Consider the following 27,296-nt stretch of genomic DNA (forward strand, 5'->3'; position numbering starts at 1 on the left):
ATAGGAGGTGACAGCTAATGGGCATTTTCATTTTTGACGTAATGAAAATGTGCTTACATAAGCTGAGCAGGCATAAAAAGAAAAAGTGCCCTAAGATTGTGATAATGGACAATTCTCAGTTGCATAATTGGTGGATGATGTGTGAATTATGTCTCTTAACAATAACAGCTTTACTGGCGTTACCAGAAAAAGATAATTACATTCCACATTTGTAAGTTTATTGTATATTTATTGTAAATGTGTTGCATATTGTGTTAGTCTGCCCAGGACTGCCATAACAAAATACTTCAGATTGAGTGGTTTAAACAGCAGAAACTTGTCTTTTCACAGTTCTGTTTTCTGGAAGTCCCAGATCAAGGTGCCGGTCCCTGTGATTTCTGGGGAAGGCGCTCCTTGGCTTGCTGACGGCCTCTCTGGTGCAGGCACGGGGGACGGCAGGTGAGCCCCTGGCGTCTCTTCTCAGAAAGACGAATCCCGTTGGATGAGGGCCCCACCCTCAGGACCCACGTACCCTTAATGACTTCTGTAGAGGCCCCATCTCCAAATACGGACATGCTGCAGTTAGGTCTTCAGCTATTTAGGGAGACATAAACGTTCAGGCCCTAACTTCTATCAGGTGTATTCAGTATGTTCACCCCTGATTTTAATAATGTTCTCACTGGTGCTTTGTGGCTGCAGTACAGTTGAAATCATAATGATTTGGACTCTGTATTTCAAGTTTATCTCATTGTGTACCTACTGTCTACCTTGCCCTGACCTAAGTGCTTTGCAAGCAATTTTCTCAAATCCTTACAACCACCTACCAGGTAGATATTTGGCAGAGAAGAAAACTAAAGCTTAGATTTCCCCAGGTTACAGCCAGCAACAGAGGATAAGAATTTGAAAGCTAGGCCTGCATGGCTGCCAAGCCTTGCCTCGTCTGTGGCACTGTGGTGCTTTAATCAAGTTGGATTAACTAGTGGCTCTCTGGGTATCTAGTGAATTCTATTTCCCATCTTCCCAGGATGGCTTCTAGGCAAAGTCCAGAAATTACTTGTGGCAGCTAATGCAGGTGACAAGCCCCTAGGTACAGAATAACCAAGTGCCCTAGAGAAACTGGCAACGTATACACAAAGAAGTAGACAAGAATAGTGCAGTATTGTTTGGAAACAATATTAGTCAAATACGAAGTAAATCATCAGAGGACTATTAGGCAGCAGTTAGCGACTGACCTAGAGCCACACGTGTCGACATGAATCTCAGTACTGAACAGAAAAGGGGCAGAAGGCTACATAGAGTATGGGGCCACTGACACACTGCTTTAAGACTTTCAGAATAAACGTCTGAAGGTTATGATGCCATTGTGTCTGCAGGAAACTTGGTTAGGTGTCTGGGGGAAGACTGTCTCTGCTCTGAGCTCACGCAGAGAAGGGATGAGGACTTCAGTCCACCAGCAGAATCAGAGCACTGCCATCTCTGCCTACCTGAACAGACCACACCCAAAAGTTAAAATGCAGGTAATTCATGGCTCACCAGCTTTCTGACCTGGAGGTTCAGAGGATCCCTGGGGAAGCATCTGTGTGGGCACAGGTGGGAGGACCTGCTCAACGTGGGCGCTATTCTGCATCGTTTTTTCTTTCTTTCTTTTTTTTTTTGAGATGGAGTCTCGCTCTGTCGCCCAGGCTGGAGTGCAGTGGCGCAGTCTCGGCTCACTGTAAGCTCCGCCTCCCAGGTTCACAGCATTCTCCTGCCTCAGCCTCCCGAGTAGCTGGGACCACAGGCGCCCGCCACCACGCCTGGCTAATTTTTTTATTTTTTTTTATTTTTAGTAGAGACGGGGTTTCACTATTCACAGGATGGTCTCGATCTCCTGACCTCGTGATCCGCCCGCCTCAGCCTCCCAAAGTGCTGGGATTACAGGCTGAGCCACTGTGCCTGGCCTCTGAATCATTTTTTCTACGTCGTTTTTACTAATGGCTTTAAACATGCCTCTGATCCTAGCATTCTTTTGTGGCATGTTTACATTCAGCATCAGAAGCCGTGAGAATGCCTACAGTGCCCTGATGAGGTTCGGGTTGCACTGGGTGGCCTGAGATGCCCTGCAGAGGAGGCACTTTGGGAGGCTGAGGCGGGTGGATCACCTGAGGTCAGGAGTTCGAGACCAGCCTGGCCAACAAGGTGAAACTCCATCTCTACTAAAAATACAAAAGTTAGCTGTATGTGGCCGGGCGTGGTGGTTCACGCCTGTAATCCTAGCACTGGGAGGCCAAGGTGGGTGGATCACCTGAGGTTGGGAGTTCGAGACCAGCCTGGCCAACATAGTGAAACCCCGTCTGTACTAAAAATACAAAAATTAGCCGGGTGTGGTGGTGCATGTCTGTAGTCCCAGCTACCTGGGAGGCTGAGGCAGGAGAATGGCTTGAACCTGGGAGGTGGAGTTTGCAGTGAGCCGAGATCATGCCATTGCTCTCCAGCCTGGGCGACAGAGCAAGACTCCACCTCAAAAAAAGAAAAGAGCATTTGGACATTTATTATTCCTGGGCAGTTCTCACGCAGCACAGAGGCAGCAATTCCCATAGTGAACAAATATGGGATTGTACGTTTCAAGATGAAAGCAGTCGAAAGATACGCAAACGGTTGGCATAGCTTCCTAGTAACAACCTTACCATTTGCTCTTTAACAGAATTTTCAATGCCAGCTTGCACCATTAAGTCATTGACATTCTTCTGTAAGTCCTCAATGCGATTTCCCATTTCTTCCAGTACAGTGTTAAGGAACTCTGCGTAGAGCTGGAGTCCAGAGCCGCCGAAGCACAGCCAGGATGTCCTCGCAGACCCCGCCTCCCATGGCACCTGCTGTCACCGTGCTCATGGCAAAGCCATGGCAGATGCAACTTTTGAAATAAGGGAATCAACGACAGGCCTAGTGTCCAGGCAAATCAGCTTCTTTCCCTGAGTTTTCCTCAGTGTGTCCCTTTAAACTGTGAGCGTAGAAAACGTGGCTCCCCTTGCTTGGACATGGATTTGGGGACAGGAGATTGTCTGGTATATTTTAGTCGAACTCTGGGTGTGTAAAAATATAATGGAAATTAACTCTTTTTTGTTTGTTCGTAGGGTCTTGCTCTTCCCCCAGGCTGGAGTGCAGTGGTGTGATCACAGCTACTGCAGCCCCGAACTCCTGGGCTCAAGCGATCCTTCTGCCTCAGCCTCTTGAGTAGCTGGGACTATAGACTATCACCTAGCTGAAATTAACTCTTTAAAAAACTAACATTCGTATGGTTTAATTTTATGTTTAAGACTCATTTTTGTTCTGTGGAAACCCATTTACAAAATCAAAAGTTGCAAGCACACAATATTTAAGGAATACATTTAATTGTGTAGCATGAGCTCAAATTGGGCAAGTCTTGGGGCAATTGTGACCCTTATCTAGATTTGTTCCAACTCAAAAAAAATTCTATTCTCATTCTGTTTGATTTCATGTTTCTAAGACAAAACAGTGAGTTGGTGAAGTTAAACTAAACAAAACAAAGTTTGGGAGAGCCGTATCTCGGATCCTGTGCTTCAGTGTTATGCTCTGTGGGGTCTGATTCCCTCTGAGGGCCTATGGTCTAGGGTGCACTGTCCGGCTAGGGACTGATGGAAGCCCCACTGGGAAGGGTTGCATGTTTGTGTTTTTGTCCTTTATACTTGCTGCACAAGACATCCTGTGTTGCCAGTCAAGCAGGAGGTAGAGCTTTTTTTTTTTGGGGATGGAGTCTCGCGATCTCTGCTCACTGCAAGCTCCGCCTCCTGGGTTCATGCCATTCTCCTGCCTCGGCCTCCTGAGTAGTTGGGACTACAGGCGCCTGCCACCGCGCCCGACTAACTGTTTGTATTTTTAGTAGAGACGGGGTTTCACCGTGTTAGCCAGGATGGTCTCAATCTCCTGACCTCATGATCCGCCTGCCTCGGCCTCCCAAAGTGCTGGGATTACAGGCGTGAGCCACCGTGCCTGGCCGGAGGTAGAGCTTTTGCTACAAGTGAGGGGTAATTAACGCATCAGGAAGCCACATAAAAGCACAGAAGTAAATGCTGGGAAATCCTAAGTAAACTATTACCTACTACTAGCAGACAACAAAAAGATACTCCATGATAATCTACCAGCCTGAAAGAATCACAGCATTTGTTAAAGGTAGAAAAGGATATTTCTGAGGTTTAATGTTGCAGTCAGAGCTTGAAAATGTTCCTGAAGTTCCTGTAATAGATTTTCTGCCTGAAAAAATAAACCGTAAGACAATTGAATAAATATTTACTGTTGGCATATGAGGTTTTTTTTTTTTTTTTTGAGACGAAGTCTTGCTTTGTTGCCCAGGCTGGAGTGCAATGGTGCGATCTCAGCTCACTACAACCTCCGCCTCCTGGATTTAAGTGATTCTCCCACCTCAGCCTCCCAAGTAGCTGGGATTACAAGCGTGTGCCACCACGCCCAGCTAATTTTTATACTTTTAGTAGAGATGGAGTTTCACCGTGTTGGCCAGGCTGGTCTTGAACTCATGGCCTCAGGTGATCTGCCCACCTTGACCTCCCAAAGTGCTGGCATCACAGGCATGAGCCACCACACCCGACCCACATATGACATTTTAAATATCATGGGATAAACCCATCCATAAATCTGTTGACTTCTGACAAAGGTGCTAAGGCCTTTGGATTCAGAGGGAAAGGAAAGTCTTTTCAACAAATAGCACGGGAATCATGAGAGGGCCACGTGCAGACGGGGCAGGGACCCATCCCCCTCCTCACACCACACACCGTGAATGCAGGAGGATCACAGACCTTGGCCCAGAGCCAAGACCATAAAGCATGCAGAGGAGGACGCAGGAGAAAATCTCGTGACCCTGCCCTCCTCAAGAATTCTTATGAAATTACTTAGCAGGTCATACAGAAATAGCACCATTGCTACTGAAAGCGTTTCCTGTTTATCTACTGCTTTGTAGTTTACAGACTGACGTCGCACACCATTCATGGTGTATCTACTCCTCACCCTGAGACCGTGTCCAGGGTGATATGAGAACAGTGAGGCTGAGAAGCACAAAATTCTCCCAGCTGGGGCTTCAAGATCCCAGGGAGCCCCACGTACCATGGTGTGAATCTAGAATCCCGTGGACATAGGAAGAGGCCCCACCTCTGAACCATGCCAGGGCTTTCTACCTTTGTCAGGAAATTTACGTTAGGGCTTGCACAACGCCCAACACATTCCTTCAAATTCCAGGTCTCTTCCTCATAGCCAGTCCTCTTGTGGGCCTGGAACTCTCTGGGCAAGTAGGAAGGCCCGGGGGGCGGGAGGATTTCCGGGAAGAGGCCGGAGCCCTGGGCGCTGCGACCCTCGTGGGTCCCCTCTGAAGGGGCCTTCGGGCACCCTTTGGCCCAGCTGTTTGCCCACCGATCCCGACCTCAATGCCCCCCAGTACTGCAGGGCTCCCCCCGAGGACCGCAGGGTCCCCCAGGACAGCAGGATTCCCCGCTGCACCTCAGGCCCCCCCAGGACCGCAGGGTCCCCCAGGTCTTCCGGGCCCCCCCACCCAGGACCGCAGGCCTCCCAGGCACTCAGGACTCCTCAGGACCACAGGAGTCGTCAGGACCGCAGGCCCCCCAGGACCTCAGGGCCCCACGAAGACCGCAGGGCACCCCCAGCACCGCAGGCTCCCCACCCCCAGGACCTCAAAACCCCCCAGAACCGCAGGGGCGCGCCCAGCCAGAGAGAAGCAGGAGTGAGGGAGGGGCTCACCGCGTCCCGCAGCGCGCGCCCGCCGGGGGCTTCAGGGCCCCGCGCGTCCATGTGGACCGCGGGCCGGGGGCGTCAGGGGGAGTCTCGTGGGCCGCGCGGACCCGGCGCGAGGTGGCGGCAGTTAAGCTCCGCGATTCCTGTGTGGGCCGCTGGGAGGCCTCGGGCGGAGCGCGCTGCGTTCCAGGGCGGAGGCGGGGCCGGAGCAGAGAGGCGGGCGCTGCACCTGCAGGGACGCAATGTCACCGAGGGGCCGCCTCGGAGGACTGGTCCACGCCCCCACGCTCCGCGGCTTCCCGAGCCCAGCTGAGGCCCCGAACGGCCTGGGCGGAGCCGCCTTACTCAACAAACTGCTTCCGCACGGGCAATGCATGGGCCTCGGTCACCCCTGCTGCGTTTTTCAGAGACGGGGGCTTGCTCTGTGGCCCAGGCTGGGGTGCAGTGGCGACTATGGCTCCCCGCAGCCTCGACTTCTTGGACCCAAGCGATCCTCCTGCCTCGGCCTGGCCAGTAGCTGGGACCACGGGCGCGCGCCACCAGGTCCGGCTAATCTTTTTTATTTTTTGTAGAGACGGGATCCTACTATGTTGCCCAGGCTGGTCTCGAATTCCTGGGTACAAGTGATCCTCCTGCCTCAGCCTCCCAAAGTGCTGGGACCGCAGGCCTGGGCCACCATGCCGGGCCTTCCCTGGCCTCTTTCACACCTGGGTTGTGGCTCGTCACCTTGTGGGTGACCTCCCAGGACGGTGTTTTAGGGTTACTGGTCTTGTTGCCGTGTCTGTGCCCCTGTGTAGCGCTGTGGGAACAGGGCTGTGTCTGGGTCACCCCAGCATCTCTAGGGCACAGCCCAGTGACCACACCTGGAAGCTCTGGTGTCTAAATGTGCGGATAAATAAAACACAGCCACCCAGCATCACCGCTGTGGCGTGACGGTTCCCGCCAGGTTACTTCAGGGCGGATGTCTGTGGCCTGAACCCCAAAGGCCAGGCGGTGAGTCCAGGCCACGGTGCCCAGCGAGGAGCAGGTGTCCCGGAGAACCCAAACAGGCCGGAGGGGATGTGAGAACCACCACGGAGCAGGCCTATCACACGGACGGCGCAAAGAGGCAGAAAATTAGCTCAAAAGCAGCTTAGGGACAGAAGCACGCTCATCTCTAGAGTTGTCCTGCTGCCCACGAGTGCCCCACATGTGAGTCCTAATAAACTCACCTACTCACCAAGCTGGAATCCGCCCAGTCATTCTTTGGTCTCTCAGCAACTCCCACTTTAGAGTAAGGTTTTAAATGTGATTCTCGGTTTTTCTCATTACAACTGGTCATCAGGAAAACACAAACCAAAACCACAATGAGTTCCCGCTGCACCCCACCGGCATGGCTAGAATCAGAGAGACAAACATAAGTCCGAGAGGCGTGTGGGGATTGTGGCCCTCAGTGACGGCCCCTCAGTGACATTGCGTCCCTGCAGGTGCAGCAGCTGGTGGGCTGTGAAAGGCTGCAGTGCTGTGAAAAAGTCGGGTGGGTCCTCAAAAGTGAAGCAGTTTCCACAGGGCCCAGCCACACCACCCCTAGGCATATACCGAAAGAAACGACGGCACGAGTGCACCAATTCTACTGCAGCATCAGTAATGCTCAAAAGGTGGAAACCACCCAAATGTCCACCCCCAATAAGTGGGTAACAAAATGCAGATGATAGAATGTTCCTCAGCCACACAAAGGAGTGAGGCGCTGACGCACGCTAAGGAGCGGGTGGGCCTCGGGAACGACGCTGGGTGGCAGAGGCCAGGCGTGAAGACCCTGAGTGGTTAGTCCATGCGCATGGAGAGTTGGAACAGGCAAGACCGCGGAGACAGAAAGTTGACTGCTGTTGGTGGGGGCTGCAGGGACAGGGAGAGTTCGGAGACACTTAGGAGGTCCGGGATTTCTTTGTGGGGGGACAAAAATGTTCTGAAATTAGATCGTAAGAAGGTTTCACAACCCTGTGAATATACTCAAAACTGTTGAATTATGCCCTTTAAATGGGTGGATTTTGTGGTATGTGAATTACATTTCAATGAAGCTGTTAAAATAATTTTTTAAAACCATGGCCATTTTGCCACTTTTTGTGTCCTTTTAGCATCCTCCTCTTTTTTTCTGTCTCTGAGAGAGGCTGAGCTACAAACTAAGTTGTAGGTGCCAGTGTGGATGGCTGAGAAAGACGCAGTGTGGGTGGAAAGTGGCTGCTGTGCTGTGGCTCCCGGCCCACTCCCGGGACCATTCAGGCCTAAGGAATCCTGCTGGGCGGCGTCCGGCTTCTCGGGAAAGCCAGTGTGGGTGGCTGCTGAGGAGGAGGAGGCGGGGCCATAAGATGCCACGGTACAGGGTGGACGGCCTCTGCACCCAGGAAAGCCTGCCTGGCATGGGGGGCAAGGAGTGCAGGCCGGTGGTGTTTCCATCAGAAACACACCTCAGTGTCAAGAACCAGAAGTCGCTCAAGCTAACTTAAGGGAAAAGCAGGGAATTACGCCTGTGGAGAGGAGGCAGACACAGCGGGCTGGCGTCAGCCCCTCCGGGCTCTTCAGAGGGTGCTTATCTCTGGAGGCAGGAGGAGATGGGCAGTGGCGCCCCACGGCAGGGCCATGACACGGTTCCTCGTCAGCCCACAGGCAGCTTTTCTAACCACAGACAGCTAAATGAGCAGGGAGCCAGTCAGACTGCCCTCCTTCCTCCCTTCCAGAAAGTTCTAGAACATCCACTCTTCCCTTACTCTGCAGGCACTGAGCTCCCGGAAGCTTTACTCCAGGGACAGCCCAGCATCAAGCTCATGGCTTCAGGGGACAGCTCCCTGTGGGGGCAGGTGCAGACCCAAGGGCTTTCAGTGTCTCCAGGGCGGGGCTGCTCCCTGGCTGCCGCTCCTCCCTTATTCAGGCAGAGCAGGGGCCACAGAGCTCTTGACAGCACTGGGCTCACCAGTGATAAAGCACTTCAGACATCCAGGAAGGCAGACTGGCGTTGGGACTTGGAGCGCTTGTGGGCACCCCGTGGAGCCCGTTATCTTCAGATGTTGACTGGCTGACTCTGGGTGCAACTTCAAGCTGGGCACCCTGTCCTCACGGCCTATGTGTTCCTAACCACAGACAGCTAAACGAGCAGGGAGCCCCACCGGCCCAAACGAGCCTGGAACTGGCCATGCAGAAGACAAGACGAGCCTGCCTCTGACCTGGGAACACCTCTCTCCTCTCCAGCCGTCCCTTCAGCCCTGGCTGCTCTTTCAGGTCAGGCTTCTGGGACAGCCCGAGGACCACCCAGCATTGCTGCACACGGCAGCCCCAGGCCTCACCGAGATAGGCCGGGGGGTCTGGGGAGATGACAGGACTGCCTTTCTTTCTCTTGAGATTAGGTCTTGCCCTGTCACATAGGCTGGAGTGCAGTGGTGCAATCACAGCTCGCTGTAGCCTTGAACTGGGCTCAAGTGATCCTCCCACCTCGGCCCCCCAAAGCACTGGACTTACAGGCATGAGGCCACACTGGCCTCTGAGTTCCCGTAGTATTTATTGATCATTATCGGGCATGGCAGGATAATAGGATAACAGTGGAGAGAAAGTCAGAAGGTAAACACGTGAACAAATGTCTCCGCATCATAAACAAGGTAAAGAAAAAATGCTGTGCTTTTGATGTGCATATACATAAACATCTCAATGCCTTAAGGAGCAGTATTGCTGCCAGCATGTCCCACCTCCATCCCTAAGGCAGTTTTCCCCTATCTCAGTAGATGGAATATACAATCGGCTTTACACCGAGACATTCCATTGCCCGAGCAGGAAACAGAAGCCTTCATCTTATCTCAACTGCAAAGAGGCGTTCCTTCCTCTTTTACTCATCCTCCTCAGCACAGACCCTTTACGGGTGTCGGGCTGGGGGATGGTCAGGTCTTTCCCTTCCCACAAGGCCATATTTCAGACTATCACATGGGGAGAAACCTTGGACAATACCTGGCTTTGCTAGGCAGAGGCCCCTGCGGCCTTCCGCAGTGTTTTGTGTCTCTGGGTACTTGAGATTAGGGAGTGGTGATGACTCTTAATGAGCATGCTGCCTTCAAGCATCTGTTTAACAAAGCACATCCTGCACAGCCCTTAATCTATTTAACCCTGAGTTGACACAGCACAAATTTCAGGGAGCACAGGGTTGGGGGTAGGGTTACAGATTAACAGCATCTCAAGGCAGAAGAATTTCTCTTAGGACAGAACAAAATGGAGTCTCCTATGTCTACTTCTTTCTACACAGACACAGTAACAATCTGATCTCTCTTTCTTTTCCCCACAACACAGGACCACCCTTCAGGAAGCAAAGCTTCAAGAAGCCTGGCATGCCCCCCTAAGAAAGGAGTAGGGGTCCCACAGAGGAGGGCCAGGATCCCTTGCTGAGCTGGGAGAACCAAAGCCTCGGGGGCCGGCTGTGGCCATGAGGTGGGGATCACGGCAGTAAGCAAGGGGAGAACCGGCAGGAATGGCAGGTCCAGGCACGAGAGGCATTTCTAAGGCAGATGCTGGAGGTGGAGCCATTGCAGGAGGTGGCAAAGTCCTCCTTGTGGCCGAGGAAAGAGGTGGTTGGGCCAGGACAAAGTTCACTGCAGTGAGGGGATCAAGATCCAGTTGGTTAAAACAGCGCATCTCAGGCTCTCCAGCCACAGCTCCTAACCACAGGGAGAGCTTGTGAAAATACACTCCTGGCCCCTCTAGAATCTACTCACAGCATTTGCTAGAGCTGAGGAGTCTGCATTTCCAGAAGCTCAGCACACAACGTCTGTGCACGCCAACGAGCCTTCACAGTGCTGGGCTGGTGTGGAAGTCAGTGCAATGCCAGTGGGTCTCAGGGGCAGAGAAAGGAAGACTCAGCTTTGTGTGGGGTGTGGGGGTGCCACAAAGCTCCTGGGGGCTCCAGGATGGTCAGGAGAGAGTAAGTGGGAGACAGAGGAAGGTGTGTTCTGTGTGTCCAGGGCAGGAAAGGGTTCACAGAGGGAAATGTCTAAATGCCATTGCTGGAAGAGGAACTGATACTATTTCTCATGTTCTCATTAAACCTAGACAACAGCCCACATATGGCAAATGTCGCTATCCATCTGACGCATGCAGGATGGGGTTTGGAATTCAAATGCGCTGACTCTCAATTCTGTTGTCTGAGGTCACAGGACAGTGTCAGGAGCGGGGGGCTGCCAGGGGATCCGGGGCCAGCATGGAGGGGCCACCATCTTACCTGTCCTGGCTGGCCCCAAGGACCATCAGAAGATACAGGCAGGACAGAGGCCACTGCTGCCCAGGCCCCACTCTGCCACCCCTCACTCGTTCTGTCTGTGGTGTGTGAAGGTGCCTGGGAGCCTTCGTTCTTAAAGGTCTGTGGGAGGCCAGGCACCTGGGCCTGAGGTGGGATACTGTTATTGAGGCAGTAGAAAAAAACATAGGAGAAAAACTTCATGACATTGGATTTGACAATGAGTTTTTGAATATGGCACCAAAAGTACAGGCAACAAAAAAATTAGATAAATTGGACTTCTTGAAAATTAAAAACTTTTGTGCATCAAAGGACACTATCAATAGAGTGAAAAGTGTAATCCCAGCACTTTGGGAGGCTGAGGTGGGTGGATCGCCTGAGGTCAGGAGTTCGAGACCAGCCTGGCCAACATGGTGAAACCCCGTTTCTACTAAAAACACAAAAATTAGCCAGACGTGGTGGTGGGCACCTGTAATCCCAGCTACTCGGGAGGCTGAGGCAGGAGAATCACTTGATTCTACTGGGACGTGGAGGCTGCAGTGAGCCAAGATCATGCCACTGCACTCCAGCCTGGGCAACAGAGTGAGACCCTGCCTCAAAACAAACAAACAAACAAAAGCCAAACAACAACAACAACACAACAGAGTGAGAAGACAATCCACACAACGGAGAAGATACTGTAGATTATGTATCTGATGCGGAATTGATGTCCAGGATATATAAAGAGCTCCTACAATCTAGCAACACTACAAACAAGTAACCTGATTCAAAAATGGGGAAAGACAAAGCAATCTACAGATTTGATGCTATTCCTCTCAAACAACCAATGTTGTTTTCACAGAATTAGGAAAAAGTTACTTTAAAATTCATGTGGAACCAAAAAGAGCCAGAATGGAAAAAGTAAACCTAAGCAAAAAGGACAAAGCTAGAGGCACCACATTACCCAACTTCAAACTACACTACAAGGCTACAGTAACCAAATCAGCATGGTACTGGTACAAAAACAGGCACACACAGATCAATGGAACAGAACGGAGAACCCAGAAATAAAGTTGCACATCTACAACTAACTGATCTTCGACAAAGTCAACAAAAATAAGCAATTGGGAAAGGACTCCCTCTTCAATAAATGGTGCTAGAATAGCTGGCATGCCATTTGCAAAGAATGAAACTGGACCCCTACCTCTCACGATATATAAAAATTAACTCAAGATGGATTAAAGATTTAACTGTAAGACCTCAAACTATAAAAACTCTAGAACAAACTTAGGAAATACTTTTCTGGACATTGGCCTAGGCAAAGAATTTATGACTGAGTCCTCAAAAGCAATTGCAACAAAACCAAAAATTGACATCTGGGACCTAATTAAACTAAAAAGCTTTTGTACAGCAAAATAAACCATCAACAGAGTAAACAGACAATCTACATAATGGAAGAAAATATTTGTGAATTGTGTGTCCAACAAAGGACTAATATCTAGAATCCATAAGGAACCCAAACAAATCAACAAGAAAAAAAAAACCTCCATTAAAGGGCAAAGGACATTAAACAGACACTTCTCAAAAGAAGATACACAGGCAGCCAACAAACATGAAAAAATGCTCAACAATACTAATTATTAGAGAAATGCAAATCCAATCCACAATGAGGCACCAACAGATGTTGGTGAGGCTACAGAGAAAAAGGAACACTTATACACTGTTGGTGGGAATGTAAATTAGTTCAGCCACTGTGGAAAGCAGTTTGGAGATTTCTCAAAGAACTAAAAATAGAACTACCATTCAACCCAGGAATCCCATTACTGGGTATACACCCAAAGGAAAATAACTTTTTACCAAACAGACACCTGCACTTATATGTTTATTGAAGCTCTAGTCATGATAGTAGAGACATGAAAACACTCCAGTGTCCATCAACAGATGATTGGATAAAGCAAATGTGGTACGTATACACCACGGAATACCATGAGCCATAAAAAAAGAATGAAATCATGTCCTTTGCAGCCACATGGGTGCAGCTGAAGGCCATTATCTAAGCAAATTAACACAGGAACAGAAAGCCAAATACCACATGTTCTCACTTATAAGTAGGAGCTACATCTTGGGTACACATGGACATAAAGATGGGAACAGTAGACACTGGCACTGCAAAAGGAGGGAGGGCTGAAAAGCTTTCTTTCCTTCTTCTTCTTCTTCTTTTTTTTTTTTTTTTTGAGGCAAAGTCTCACTCTGTCACCCCGGCTGGAGTGCAATGACGACGCAATCTCGGCTCACTGCAACCTCCGCCTCCTGAGTTCAAGCGATTCTTCTGACTCAGCCTCCCAAGTAGCTGAGATTACAGGTGCCCGCCACCACACCTGGCTAATTTTTTTTTTTGAGGCTGAGTTTTGCTCTTATTGCCCAGGATGGAGTGCAATGGCGCGATCTTGGCTCACTGCAACCTCCACCTCCCAGGTTCAAGTGATTCTCCTGCCTCAGCCTCCCGAGTAGCTGAGATTATAGACATGCACCACCATGCCCAGCTAATTTTGTACTTTCAGTAGAGACGGGGTTTCTCCATGTTGGTCAGGGTGGTCTCAAACTCCCGACCTCAGGTGGTCCGCCTGCCTTGGCCTCCCAAAGTGCTGGGATTACAGGTGTGAGCTACCAGGCCTGGCCTAAAAGGCTTTCTTTTGGATCTTATGCTTACTCCAAACCTCAGCATCATGCAACATACCCTTGCAACAAGCCTGAACATGTACCCCAGGAATCTGAAATTTAGATTTAAATTTAAAATAATGGGGAAAGGACTTGAAAAGACATTTCTTCAGAGAAGATACGGGAATGTCTAGTCAGTACATGAAAAGACGCTTGTCATTAGTCGTTAGGCAGACGCAGATCAAGACCACAGGCCATAGCAAGGTACCACTTGCTATGGTTTAAACGTGTCCCCCAAAGTAGGTGTGCTGGAAACTTCATCCCCAGGGTAACAGTATTCAGAGTTGTGACCCCAAAGAAGTGATTAGGTAAAAAGGGCTTTCTCTCCTCTCTGTCTCTCCTTTCTCACACGTACACGCTGTCTTGCCCTTCTGCCTTCCGCCATGGGATGACACAGCACAACGGCCCTCGCCAGAAGACAACCACTGCATCTCGGACTTTCCAGACTCTAGAAGTGTAAAAAAATACATCTCTGTTCTTTATAAATTACCCAGTCTTGGATCTTCTGTTACAGCAGCACAAAATGAATGAAGACACTACTTCACACCCACTAGGGTGGCTAGAATCAAAGACAGACAACAACAAGTGTTGACAGGGATGTGGAGAAATTAGAACCCTCATACACGGCTGGTAGGAATGTAAAATGATAGAGCCACTATGGAAAACCAGTTTGGCAGTTCCCCAAAAACTTAAACATAGAATTACCACATGATCCAGCAATCTCACTTCTGGATACATGCCCCAAATTGAAAGCAGGGTCTTGAACAGATATTTGCACACCCATGTTCAAAGCAGCATTGCTCACAATCCCCCAAAGGTAGAAGCAACAAAAGTGTTCACTGATTGTCGGTGGAGGGATAAACGCAATATGTGGTGTGCGTGTTACCAGATGGTGCCGTGCAGTTCCAGGCTCTTGGTGTCCTGAACAAAGAATTGGACGTGACACACACAAATAGCAAAGCAAACAGCAAAGGTTTATTCAGCACAGTATGACGCTCTCAATGAGGGGAGTGTGGGTTGACCTCTGCGAAATGAGATCAGCACCAATTTGGTGTATTTTGGGCTCTCTTTTATATGTTTTTTTTTTTTCTTCTCTTCCCAAAGCTGCCTAATCTCTAGCCAGTGCCTGCCTTTTGACTGATATGGAGGTTGCTTACTTTGGCTCTTCTGTGCTTGCATGTTGCCTCCATCCCATAATTTTAAATACATGCATGATATGAAGTCCATATGCATGAGCTTTAATGAGCTGACTATCATACGGGGTCATATTAAGGATATTTTTTTCTCTAATGCATATGCCCATCTCTGAGGGGCTCCCGTTTGGTCCAGATGTAGCCAGCTATGGAGGCTTCTTGCTTTTTTAATCTTACTTTTGTTTTGGCTGCTCAACTTCCGCTTCTTATCTTGCTTCTCACTCACTTGCTCCTTCACCTTTCATCTGTGTCTACTTACTCCTGTGTTCGACTTCCAATTCCGTGCTATTTTCCTGCCTCATATGCACACAATGACATATTATTTTTATTTATTTATTTAGTTTTTGAGACGGAGTCTCACTCTGTCGCCCAGGCTGGAGTGCAGTGGCCTGATCTCAGCTCACTGCAAACTCCACCCCTTGGGTTCATGCCATTCTCCTGCCTCAGCCTCCCAAGTAGCTGGGACTACAGGCTCCCGCCACCACACCTGGCTAATTTTTTGTATTTTTAGTAGAGACGAGGTTTCACTGTGTTAGCCAGGATGGTCTCGATCTCCTGACCTCGTGATTTGCCTGCCTCGGCCGCCCAAAGTGCTGGGATTACAGGCGTGAGCCACTGCGACTGGCCCACAATGACATATTATTAAGCCTCCAAACAGAAGGAAATTCTGGTACATGTTATGACATGGTTTAACCTTGAAGACATTATGTTGAGTAAAATATGTCGGTTATGAAAGGACAAATATTGTCTGATGCCACTTACATAATGTCCCTAAAGTCAAAATCAGAGACTAGCCTGTGCAACATAGTGAGACCCCATCTCTATCAACAACAACAACAACAGCAGCAAAATTACAGCCCGTAGTTCTAACTACTTAGGAGGCAGAGGCTGGAGGATTGCTTGAGCCCAGGAGTTCAAAGATGCAGTGAATTATAATCACACCACTGCAGTCTAGCTTGGGTGACAGAGCAAGACCCTGTGTCTCTAAGACAGAAACAAAAAACACAGGAAGTAGAGTGTTGGCTGCCAGCCTAGGTATGGGGGTAGGGTGGGGAGTTGGTGTTAATGGGGCACTCACCGAATTTCAGTTTGGGAAAATGAAAAATACCTGGAGATGATGATGGTGATGTTGCACAGCAACGTGAATGTCCTCAATGCCACAAAACCATAGACTGAAAAATAGTTAAAATGATAAATTTCACATTGTGTATATTTAACCACAATAATTTCTTTTGAAGTACATCTTCCTCACTTCAATTCCTAGGCTAAGGCTGGGCACGGTGGCTCATGCCTGTAATCCCGGCACTTTGGGTGCTGGGGCAGGAAGATCGCTTTGAGCCCAGGAGTACAGAGGCTGTAGTGAGCCATGATCTTGCCACTGCACTCCAGCTGGCACTCCAGGCCTTGTCTCATAAATAAATAATCAAAACCCTAGGCTAGGAATTCCAGGTCCTGGAAAACCCTTGATTTTCTTCCCCTTTCCCATTGTATTTTTTAGCATACGTTTGATCTTTCTGAATCATGATCTGTTTGGTCCAATGGAAACCTACTCGGAAACTCTGATAACCCTGAGATCCCAACCTCTGTTAGAGAAACGAGACCTGCCATTCCACACCCAGCACCTGGCTGTTTTTTCACCTACAATACCTGGTTAGGGATCAAATTATTAGTCCTTTCTGTGTGGGAGACAAATCCATTGATATGGAAGTGAGAATCAAGAAACTCAGTTTGTGCCAACCACGGTGGCTCATGCCTGTAATCCCAGTACTTTGGGAGGCTGAGGCAAGTGGACCGCTTGAGCTCAGGAGTTCAAGGCCAGCCTGGGCTACATGGTGAAACCCTGTCTCTACTAAAAATAAAATTAAAAAAAAAATTGACTGGGCGTGGTCGCAGCCTTGGGAGCTGAGGCATGAGAATCTCTTGAGCCCGGAAAGCAGAGGTTGCAGTGAGCTGAGATTGTGCCACTGCACTCTAGCCTGGACGATACAGCGAGAGAAAGAAATGAAAATAAAAGAAAAGAGAGAGAAGAAAGAAAGAGAAAAAGAAAGAAAGAAGAGAAAGAGAAAGAGAGAAAAGGAAGGGAAAAGGAAAGAAGGAAAAGAAAGAAGAAAGAGAGAGAGAGAAAGAGAAAGGAAGGGGGAGAAAGAAAGAAAGAAGAGAGAAACAAAGAGAAAGAAAGAAGGAAGGGAAAAAGAAAGAAGGAAAAGAAAGAAAGAAGAAAGAAAAAGAAAGAGACAGGAAAGAAAGAAACTCAGTTTGTTACGAATATTAAATTTCAGGAACTAGGCTCAAGGGAAAAAATCCTGCAGTATGACAGATTGAGTTTGTTGAATTGCAATCTTTATTTTCATTGCATAGAATACAAGTTTAATAAAAACAAAAGTACAATCTATTTGTAAGACATCATCCATCAATATTTCGACAGTTGTCCTATGTTTAAGAATGATTTTTTTTTTTTTTTTGAGATGGAGTCTTGCTCTGTAGCCCAGGCTGGAGTACAGTGGTGTAATCTTGGCTCACTGCAACCTCTGCCTCCCAGGTTCAAGCTATCCTCCTGCCTCTGCCTCCTGAGTAGCTGGGACTACGGGCACCCGCCACCATGCCTGGCTAATTTTTGTATTTTTAGTAGAGACAGGGTTTCGCCATGCTGCCCAGGCTGGTCTCAAACTCCTGACCTCAAGTGATCCACCTGCCTCGGCCTCTCAAAGTGCTGGTATTACAGGCATGAGCCACCGTGCCCGGCCCCCTCTATGTTTAAGAATGATTTCTATCTAAAAAAAAAACATATTTGAAGAGTCTTCCTTTCACACTTTGATAATGATTAATAAATATCAAGAATACAAGTATATATTACCAAGTTAATTTTCTAACTTTCTCAATTTCTCTAAACCCTCTAATTCTGTTGATGGAATAATCTCAATTCTCACTTTTGAAAATTACTAATCAATATTGTCTATCCCTTATTTAGAAGCTGGAGACCAACCCTAACAATATGGTGGCCAGGCCAGTGAGACAGCTCCCATCTGCAGCTGGAGGAACTGAAGTCAGAGGGCCATGCCTGCTCTGCTCAAATTCTACAATGCCAACATGGACTGCGGGTCTTCAAAGTGGTCTCCTCTACCTTAGGAACACAGCAAGAAAATGATGTGCATTCTTGATTTCACAGCTACTGGAGGAGTCATCGGCCAGATCAGCCTAGCAGTTGTTTCTTTTTGACCTGATAAAATTATTTTTAGAATAGCTCTCAGTTTTCCTGCTCATGTTTGGCTTAGGATAAATATAGAAATTATGCCTTCCTCAGCATATGCTGCCTGGGTGGCGCATTAACTGACAAAAGAGAAACTGCTCAGCACTGGCCCAGGATGAATAATTGACCATGGGAATCTAAACATTAAAGAATATTAATGTGTATTCTGAAGTTACAGAAATTAGCCAGTGTTTCCCTGGTGTGAGGACAGACAATGGAGAAGAAAACAGTCTGGGTAAGACTGAAATAGCTAATTACGAGAGCAAAGATGCAGACCACAAGAGCAGAATGTAGATATGAAACAAAGCTTTAAATTAGAAAACCAAAGTTTTATTTTGGATAGTTGAAAACATCCCAGTTCAACCAAGTGTAGGATGCAGCTGTCTTTATGAAGCATGAGTGCCCATGGAGGTGCCCAGTTGCCCCTCAGATCCAGTGTGAATGGCCTTGTTTCTAAGGCCTTAAATCTAAGATGCTGCTGATTTTAGGGTGCACTGTTATTACCAAGAAAGGGAGAAATGCTGCCAATTAAACTGTTAAGTTCAGTTTTTATTTTATACTCACTAAAAGAGCTCTTTTATAATTATTGATGCTGGTTGATGGATACATGCGTTTCATTGTGTTACTCTCTTTTGTGTTTGAAAAGTTTTATTTAAAAATTATATAAAAGGAGTTCTTTTGGGTATAGATTTGGGTATACAGATCTGAGTAGAGACTGTTGCTCCTTTCTTTTTTTGAGACAGGGTCTTGCTCTGTTGCCCAGGCTGGAGTGCAATGGCACAATTACGACTCACTGCAGCCTTGACCTCCTGGGCTCAGGTGATCCTCCCACCTCAGACCCCTGAGTAGCTGGGACCACAGATGCACACCACTGTACCCCACTAATTTTTGTATTTTTAGCAGAGATGGGGGTCTCACTATGTTGACCAGGCTGGTCTTGAACTCCTGAGCTCAAGAGATCCATCCACCTGAGCCTCCCAAAGTCTTGGGATTATAGGCGTGAGCCACTGCACCTGGCCCGCTCTGTTTTATTTATTCTAAAATAATTTCAATATTTTCACGAGTTTAATTTTCATTGTTAATGCAGTATCAACCAACTATTTTCTAATCCCACTAATTATTTACTACGCAATCCTGGTCCTGTTTGATAAGTGGTCTTTCCAAGAAGTCATGATTGTGGGTAATGAGGACCTCCTGTACTGTGTAGCTTTTGTGGGTGTGAATTTTAAAACCGTGGCTCTCAAATATGGCTACACATCAGGACTTCTGGGGAAGACTTAGAAGGCGTCCCTGACTGGCACAGTCCCCTTTATCAGTGCTCTGCGGGTGGGCCTGGGCACTTGAGCATTTGTGGTTTTAAGGCCACTCAGGGGTTTCAGTGTGTGACCAGGTGGCTTAAGCTGTGGAATATAGCTTTAGGCCCGTGGTAGGGAGGGCAGCACAGTGGAGGTATTTTACATCAGAAAAGCCCCGGCTCCTCCCGCTGCCCCTTGTGACATTTTTTCCACAAGCTGTAATCACCCAGCACATTGTTACTTTATGGCTTTAAACAGTTGTCTTTAGATCAATTAAGAATAATGAGGTTGGCCGGGTGCGGTGGCTCACGCCTGTAATCCCAGCACTTTGGGAGGCCAAGGCGGGCGGATCATGAGGTCAGGAGATCGAGACCATCCTGGCTAACACAGTGAAACCCCGTCTCTACTAAAAATACAAAAAATTAGCTGGGCGAGGTGGTGGGCGCCTGTAGTCCCAGCTACTCGGGAGGCTGAGGCAGGAGAATGGCGTGAACCCGGGAGGCAGAGCTTGCAGCGAGCCGAGATCGCGCCACTGCACTCCAGCCTGGTGACAGAGCGAGACTCCGCCTCAAAAAAAAAAAAAAAAAAAAGAGTAACGAGGTGGTTCACACCTATAATCCTAGCACTCTGCGAGACTGAGATGGGTGGATTACCTGAGTACAGGAGTTTGAGACCAGCCTGGCGAACATGGCGAAACCCCGTCTCTACTAAAAATACAAAAAATTATAGGCCAGGCGCGGTGGCTCACGCCTGTAATCCCAGCACTTTGGGAGGCCAAGGTGGGCGGATCACGAGGTCAGGAGATCGAGACCATCCTGGCTAACATGGTGAAACCCCATCTCTACTAAAAATACAAAAAATTAGCAGGGCGTGGTGGCGGGCGCCTGTAGTTCCAGCTACCTGGGAGGCTGAGGCAGGAGAATGGCGTGAACCTGGGAGGCGGATCTTGCAGTGAGCTGATATCGCACCACTGCACTCCAGCCTGGGTGACAGAGCGAGACTCTGTCTCAAAAAAAAAAAAAAGCTTCCTTCCTTCCTTCCTTCCTTCCTTCCTTCCTTCCTTCCTTCCTTCCCTCCCTCCCTCCCTCCCTCCTTCCTTCCTTCCTTCCTTCCCCTCTGTGGCCCAGGCTGCAATCTATTCAGCTCGCTGCTGCCCACGCCGCGGACTGCCTGGGACTGCCGCCGCACGCCACCGCTGCCTGCTTTTGCTCGTTTGGCTGCAGGCGCGCGGTCGCCATGTTGGCCACGCTGCTCGCCAGCTCCTGACGCCGAGTGCTCTGCCCGCCTCAGCCTCCCGAGCCCCTGCCCGGCCACCGCCCCGTCTGGGACGTGGGGAGGGCCTCTGCCCGGCCGCCCCGTCCGGGAAGAAGTGAGGAGCGCCTCTGCCCGGCCGCCCCGTCTGGGAAGAGGTGAGGGGACCTCTGCCCGGCCGCCCCGTCTGGGAAGTGAGGGGCCTCTGCCCGGCCGCCCCGTCTGGGAAGTGAGGAGCGCCTCTGCCCGGCCGCCCCGTCTGGGAAGTGAGGAGCGCCTCTGCCCGGCCGCCCCGTCTGGGAAGTGAGGAGCGCCTCTGCCCGGCCGCCCCGTCTGGGAAGTGAGGAGCGCCTCTGCCCGGCCGCCCCGTCTGGGAAGTGAGGAGCGCCTCTGCCCGGCCACCCACCGTCTGGGAAGTGAGGAGCGCCTCTGCCCGGCCACCCACCGTCTGGGAAGTGAGGAGCGCCTCTGCCCCCCACCGTCTGGGAAGTGAGGGCGCCCGCCACCACCGTCTGGGAAGTGAGGAGCGCCTCTGCCCGGCCACCCACCGTCTGGGAAGTGAGGAGCGCCTCTGCCCGGCCACCCACGTCTGGGAAGTGAGGAGCGCCTCTGCCCGGCCACCCACCGTCTGGGAAGTGAGGAGCGCCTCTGCCCGGCCACCCACCGTCTGGGAAGTGAGGAGCGCCTCTGCCCGGCCACCCCGTCTGGGAAGTGAGGAGCGACTCTGCCCGGCCGCCCCGTCTGGGAAGTCAGGAGAGCCTCTGCCCGGCCACCCATCGTCTGGGAAGTGAGGAGCGCCTCTGCCCGGCCGCCCCGTCTGGGAAGTGAGGAGCGCCTCTGCCCGGCCACCCCGTCTGGGAAGTGAGGAGCGACTCTGCCCGGCCGCCCCGTCTGGGAAGTCAGGAGAGCCTCTGCCCGGCCACCCATCGTCTGGGAAGTGAGGAGCGCCTCTGCCCGGCCGCCCCGTCTGGGAAGTGAGGAGCGCCTCTGCCCGGCCACCCACCGTCTGGGAAGTGAGGAGCGCCTCTGCCTGGCCACCCACCGTCTGGGAAGTGAGGAGCGCCTCTGCCTGGCCACCCATCGTCTGGGAAGTGAGGAGCGCCTCTGCCCGGCCGCCCCGTCAGGGAAGTGAGGAGCGCCTCTGCCCGGCCACCCCGTCTGGGAAGTGAGGAGCGCCTCTGCCCGGCCCCTTCGTCTGGGAGGTGAGGAGCCCCGCCCCGCCCCGTCGGGAAGAAGTGAGGAGCGCCTCTGCCCGGCCGCCCCGTCCGGGAAGAAGTGAGGAGCGCCTCTGCCCGGCCGCCCCGTCCGGGAAGTGAGGAGCGCCTCTGCCCGGCCGCCCCGCCGGGGAGGAGGAGCGCCTCTGCCCGGCCGCCCCGTCCGGGAAGGAGTGAGGAGCGCCTCTGCCCGGCCGCCCCGTCCGGGAAGGAGTGAGGAGCGCCTCTGCCCGGCCGCCCCTTCCGGGAAGAAGTGAGGAGCGCCTCTGCCCGGCCGCCCCGTCTGGGAAGTGAGGAGCGCCTCTGCCCGGCCACCCACCGTCTGGGAAGTGAGGAGCGCCTCTGCCCGGCCACCCACCGTCTGGGAAGTGAGGAGCGCCTCTGCTCGGCCACCCACCGTCTGGGAAGTGAGGAGCGCCTCTGCTCGGCCACCCACCGTCTGGGAAGTGAGGAGCGCCTCTGCCCGGCCGCCCCGTCTGGGAAGTGAGGAGCGCCTCTGCCCGGCCACCCACCGTCTGGGAAGTGAGGAGCGCCTCTGCTCGGCCACCCACCGTCTGGGAAGTGAGGAGCGCCTCTGCCGGCCACCCACCGTCTGGGAAGTGAGGAGCGCCTCTGCCCGGCCACCCCGTCTGGGAAGTGAGGAGCGCCTCTGCCCGGCCGCCCCGTCTGTGAAATGAGGAGCGCCTCTGCCCGGCCACCTATCGTCTGGGAGGTGAGGAGCGCCTCTGCCCGGCCCCCCGTCCGGGAAGAAGTGAGGAGCGCCTCTGCCCGGCCGCCCCGTCCGGGAAGAAGTGAGCGCCTCTGCCCGGCCGCCCCGTCTGGGAAGTGAGGACCGCCTCTGCCCGGCCGCCCCGTCCGGGAAGAAGTGAGGAGCGCCTCTGCCCGGCCACCCCGTCCGGGAAGAAGTGAGGAGCGCCTCTGCCCGGCCGCCCCGTCCGGGGGGAAGTGAGGAGCGCCTCTGCCCGGCCGCCCCGTCCGGGAAGAAGTGAGGAGCGCCTCGGCCCGGCCGCCCCATCTGGGAAGTGAGGAGCGCCTCTGCCCGGCCGCCCCGTCTGGGAAGTGAGGAGCGCCTCTGCCCGGCCACCCATCGTCTGGGAAGTGAGGAGCGCCTCTGCCCGGCCACCCATTGTCTGGGAAGTGAGGGGCGCCTCTGCCCGGCCACCTATCGTCTGGGAAGAAGTGAGGAGCGTCTCTGCCTGGCTGCCCCGTCTGGGAAGTGAGGAGCGCCTCTGCCCGCCCCGTCTGGGAAGTGAGGAGCGCCTCTGCCCGGCCGCTCCGTCTGGGAGGTCTACAATGGAGGCCAGAAGCAATGTGGGGGCTGGACGTGGTGGCTCACGCCTGTGGTCCCGGCACTCTGGGGGGCGAGGCGGGTTGATCACTTCGGGCTAGGAGTTCGAGACCAGTCTGGCCAACTTGGCGAAACATGAAAAATACAACAGACAAACCAACCAACCAACCAACTCAGTGACAACAAAACAGGTCTACCCTGGAGTCATACTCTAATTTTTTCTATTTTCCTCCCTTTCTGATCCTTTATCCCACTTTCTTTTTCTTCCTCTTCCTTCTCCCTCTTCTTTGTCAAATAGAGGATTGAGTTATTATCACTGATCCACATAAAGTCCCTCTCTACCTTATTTTAACTCCCATCCCCCATTTCTATTCCCCGACTTCCCATGTGTAACCTTCCTAATATGTTTGATACGCATCTTTTTGTTTGTATGTATTTTTAGAAAATGTTTATTGTTTTTGTGTGCAAAAAAAAAATTAATAAAAAAAAATTGCATATGACAAAAAAAAAAAAAAAAATTAGCTGGGCATGGTGGCATGTCCTTGTAAGCCAAGTTACTCGGGAAGCTGAGGCAGAATTGCTTGAACCCGGAAGGCAGAGGTTGCAGTGAGCTGAGATTGCGCCACTGCACTCCAGCCTGCGCAACAAGAGCAAAACTCTGTCTCAAAAAAAAAAAAAATAAGAAAAAGGGACATTAATTCTCTTCATTTATTCTGCCTCTGATGCTTTTCCTTTCCTGATGTAGATCTAAGCTTCTGACCTGTATCATCTTCCTTGTCTCTTCTCTAACATTTCTCACAGGGCAGGTCTACTGGCAATACATTCCCTCAGTTTTTGTTTTTCCGAAAAAGTCTTTATTTTTCCTGCACCTTAAGGATACTTTTGCTATATGGAATTCTAGGTGGGCAGATTTTTTTTTTTTCAATTGCAACACTTTAAGGATTTCACGGCCAGGCGCAGTGGCTCACGCCTATAATCCCAGCACTTTGGGAGGCCGAGGCAGGCAGATCACGAGGTCAGGAGATCGAGACTGTCCTGGCCAACACTGTGAAACCCTGTCTCTACTAAAAATACAAAAAAATTAGCCAGACGTGGTGGCGGGCGCCTGTAGTCCCAGCTACTCAGGAGGCTGAGACAGGAGAATGGCGTGAACCTGGAAGGCAGAGCTTGTAGTGAGCGGAGATTGCGCCACTGAACTCCAGCCTGGACAACAGAGCGAGACTCTGTCTCAAAAAAAAAAAAAAATTTCACTCCACCCTTTTCTTATCTGCATGATTTCTAACAAGAAGTCCACTGTCATTTTTATTCATATTCCTCTTGTTAACTTAAAAAATCACACAACACTGCATTTAGAAAAGGAGACTATTTCTTAAATTACTTGCAAGATAGACATCCCACAAGACCAGACACAGGCCCTTCAGAGGAGGAGAGGATGGGGCAGGAGCTTTATGCTGACTCAGTTGGCTAAACATACTTTACAGGTTATAGAAGGAGCTATGAATATTCATGAAGGGCGTCTTGCCGTATGTATCATATGACCCATGTTCACTTTGGGGTGGAGATGTAACATTTAAATGTATTACAGTTAGGCCCTATACATCAAAAGGTCTTTCTAAGACCCAAAGGCACTTGGTGCACAGACTTTGTAAACCAGCTGGGACCAGCCATGGTCAGTGGTCTCTTTCCAGGAGAGTAACTGGAATCTGTCTCTTGTCTTGTCAGAGGTGTAGCTGTGGCTGGTGGACGGCGGTTCAGTCAGGCAGGTTTATTCAGTTTGAATGTGACAAGCCTAGCTGTGGTTTTTGTTTTGTTTTGCTTTATGTTTTTTGTTATTTGTCCTGATGGATGTTCTGTATGTTTCCTGGATCTATGGTTTGGTGTCTGTCATTAATTTGGGGACATTCTTGCCATTCCACCATTTCTCCTGCCCCTTCTTCTCTTTCCTCCTTCTGATTCTCCCATTGTGCCAATCATATCCTTTGATGTTGTTCTTGGATGGTGTCTTCTGTTGATGTATTAGGCTGTTCTCGCATTGCTATAAAGAAATACCTGAGACAGAGTAATTTATAAAGAGAAGAGGTTTAATTGGCTCACACTTCTTGCAGGCCATACCAGCATGGCACCAGCATCTGCTCAGCTTCTTGGGGGCCTCAGGGAACTTTTACTCATGGCGGAAGGCAAAGTGGGAGCAAGCATTTCACACGGTAAAAGCAGGAGCAAGAGAGAGAGAGAGTGAGGGGGTGGGTAGGTGCCAGACACTTTAAAGAAAAACAGATCTCGGGAGGGCGCGGTGGCTCATGCCTATAATCGCAGCACTTTGGGAGGCCGAGGTGGGTGGATCACGAGGTCAGGAGTTTGAGACCAGCCTGGTCAACATGGTGAAACCCCATCTCTACTAAAAATACAATAAATTATTCAGGCACAGTGGCGCAAGCCTGTAATCCCAGCTACTTGGGAGACTGAGGCACAAGAATCACTTAAACCTGGGAGGCGGAAGTTGCAGTGAACTGAGACTGTGCTGTGCCACTGCACTCCAGTCTGGGCAACAGAATGAGACTCCGTCTTAAAACAAAAACAAAAACAGATCTCGGCCGGGCGCGGTGGCTCACGCCTGTAATCCCAGCACTTTGGGAGGCCGAGGCGGGCGGATCACAAGGTCAGGAGATCGAGACCATCCTGGCTAACACAGTGAAACCCCGTCTCTACTAAAAATACAAAAAATTAGCCGGGCTTGGTGGTGGGCGCCTGTAGTCCCAGGTACTCGGGAGGCTGAGGCAGGAGAATGGCTTGAACCCGGGAGGCAGAGCTTGCAGTGAGCCGAGATTGCACCACTGCACTGCAGCCTGGGCGACAGAGAGAGACTCCGTCTAAAAAAAAAAAAAAAAACAAAAAACAGATCTCACATCTCACATGAACTCCGAGTGAGAGCTTACTCATCACAAGATCATCCCAGCACTTTGAGAGGCCAAGGCAGGAGGATTGCTTGAGGCCAAGAGTTCAAGACCAGCCTGGCCAACACAGAGAGCCTGTCTCTGTTGTATTTATTTATTTTTGAGATAGGGTCTCACTGTGTCACCTAGGCTAGAGTGCAGTGGTGCGATCCTGGCTCACTGCTGCCTCAACCTCCTGGCCTCAAGCAATCCTTCCACCTCAGGAGTAGCTGGGACTACAGGTGCACACTACCATGCCCAGATAATTTTTCTATCTTTTGTAGAGACGAGGTCTCACCATGTTGCTCAGGCTGGTCTCGAACTCCTGGGCTCAAGAGATTTACCCGCCTCAGGCTCCCAAAGTGCTGGGATTATAGGCATGAGCCACAGTGTTTAGGGCCCACCTGGATAATCCAGGACAATCTCTCTGTCTCAAGATTCTTAATGACATTCGAAAAAAAATTGTTTTCCCATACGAGGTAATATTTACAGGTTGCCTGGATTAGGACTTGATGGCTTTCTAAGGGCCATTTTCCAGCTGTGCATGGCTTGGTGGCCTTCTCTTATTTGCAGGAAGCTATGTGACAAGCGCAGTACCTGCAATGAGCTGTGATTGGCTGATGTAGACTGGGGGTGGGGGCTCGGACCCCTGGCAGGTGGTGTTCGAAAAGGTACAAACTCACTCTGATGTCATCAACTCACCTTTCAGGCTGCCTCTGAGGTGTGAGGCCTGTGGGGTGAGGTCCAAGCATGCCAGATTTTGTCCACTGAGCCGGGGTCCTGGAGGCCCCGTGCACAGATGCAGCTCTAGGTCCCAGGCTGCGGGCACAATTTGCCCCATGCCTCCACAGCCTCTGGATTTAAGACAACCGAGGCTAGCGTCTGGGATCCCAGTGTTCCAGTGAGGGTCAAGGAAGGCCGGAGCTTACTCCAACCTCCAGGGCAGAGAGAACGGATGATCCCAAAGGCTGCAGAGCTCAGGGTAGGGCGCGGCTGAACAGGGGCAGCTGCTTTTTCTCTCCCAGGCTTCCTGCTGTGCCTTTTACTCACCTCTACGTTCCTGGTGCTGGGGCTCCGAAGCCCTGGCTCTAAAGAAGTCTCAACGCCAGCCTGGGGGCGCAAGGCGGGAGCGCCCTGTTTCCTCGATGTTAGGTGGTGACTGTCCTTTTTTTTTTTTTTTTGAGACGGAGTCTCGCTCTG

The 27,296-nt window shown here is 50.8% G+C and overlaps 1 protein-coding gene across 3 annotated transcripts; it reads right to left on the bottom strand.

Annotated features, from left to right (window-relative positions):
* Positions 1-196: 196 nt before the first annotated feature.
* Positions 197-27,296, bottom strand: HSBP1L1 (heat shock factor binding protein 1 like 1). 3 transcript variants are annotated; one of them, XM_030810234.1, is made up of 5 exons: positions 26,799-27,296; positions 5,743-5,965; positions 4,164-4,230; positions 2,646-2,740; positions 197-573 (listed from the first exon to the last, which is right to left on the bottom strand). In XM_030810234.1, the coding sequence occupies exons 2-5, from the start codon at positions 5,791-5,793 to the stop codon at positions 562-564; spliced, it is 225 nt and encodes a 74-aa protein (XP_030666094.1). In that variant the 5' UTR covers positions 5,794-5,965; positions 26,799-27,296; the 3' UTR covers positions 197-561. The 3 variants fall into 3 exon arrangements, with proteins under 3 accessions (XP_030666094.1, XP_030666093.1, XP_030666092.1); XM_030810233.1 differs by lacking the exon at positions 197-573 and having other exon boundaries at positions 2,461-2,740; XM_030810232.1 differs by lacking the exons at positions 197-573; positions 2,646-2,740 and having other exon boundaries at positions 4,163-4,230.

The sequence above is a fragment of the Nomascus leucogenys genome, chromosome 4 (assembly GCF_006542625.1).
Source record: "Nomascus leucogenys isolate Asia chromosome 4, Asia_NLE_v1, whole genome shotgun sequence".
Lineage (NCBI taxonomy): Eukaryota > Metazoa > Chordata > Mammalia > Primates > Hylobatidae > Nomascus > Nomascus leucogenys.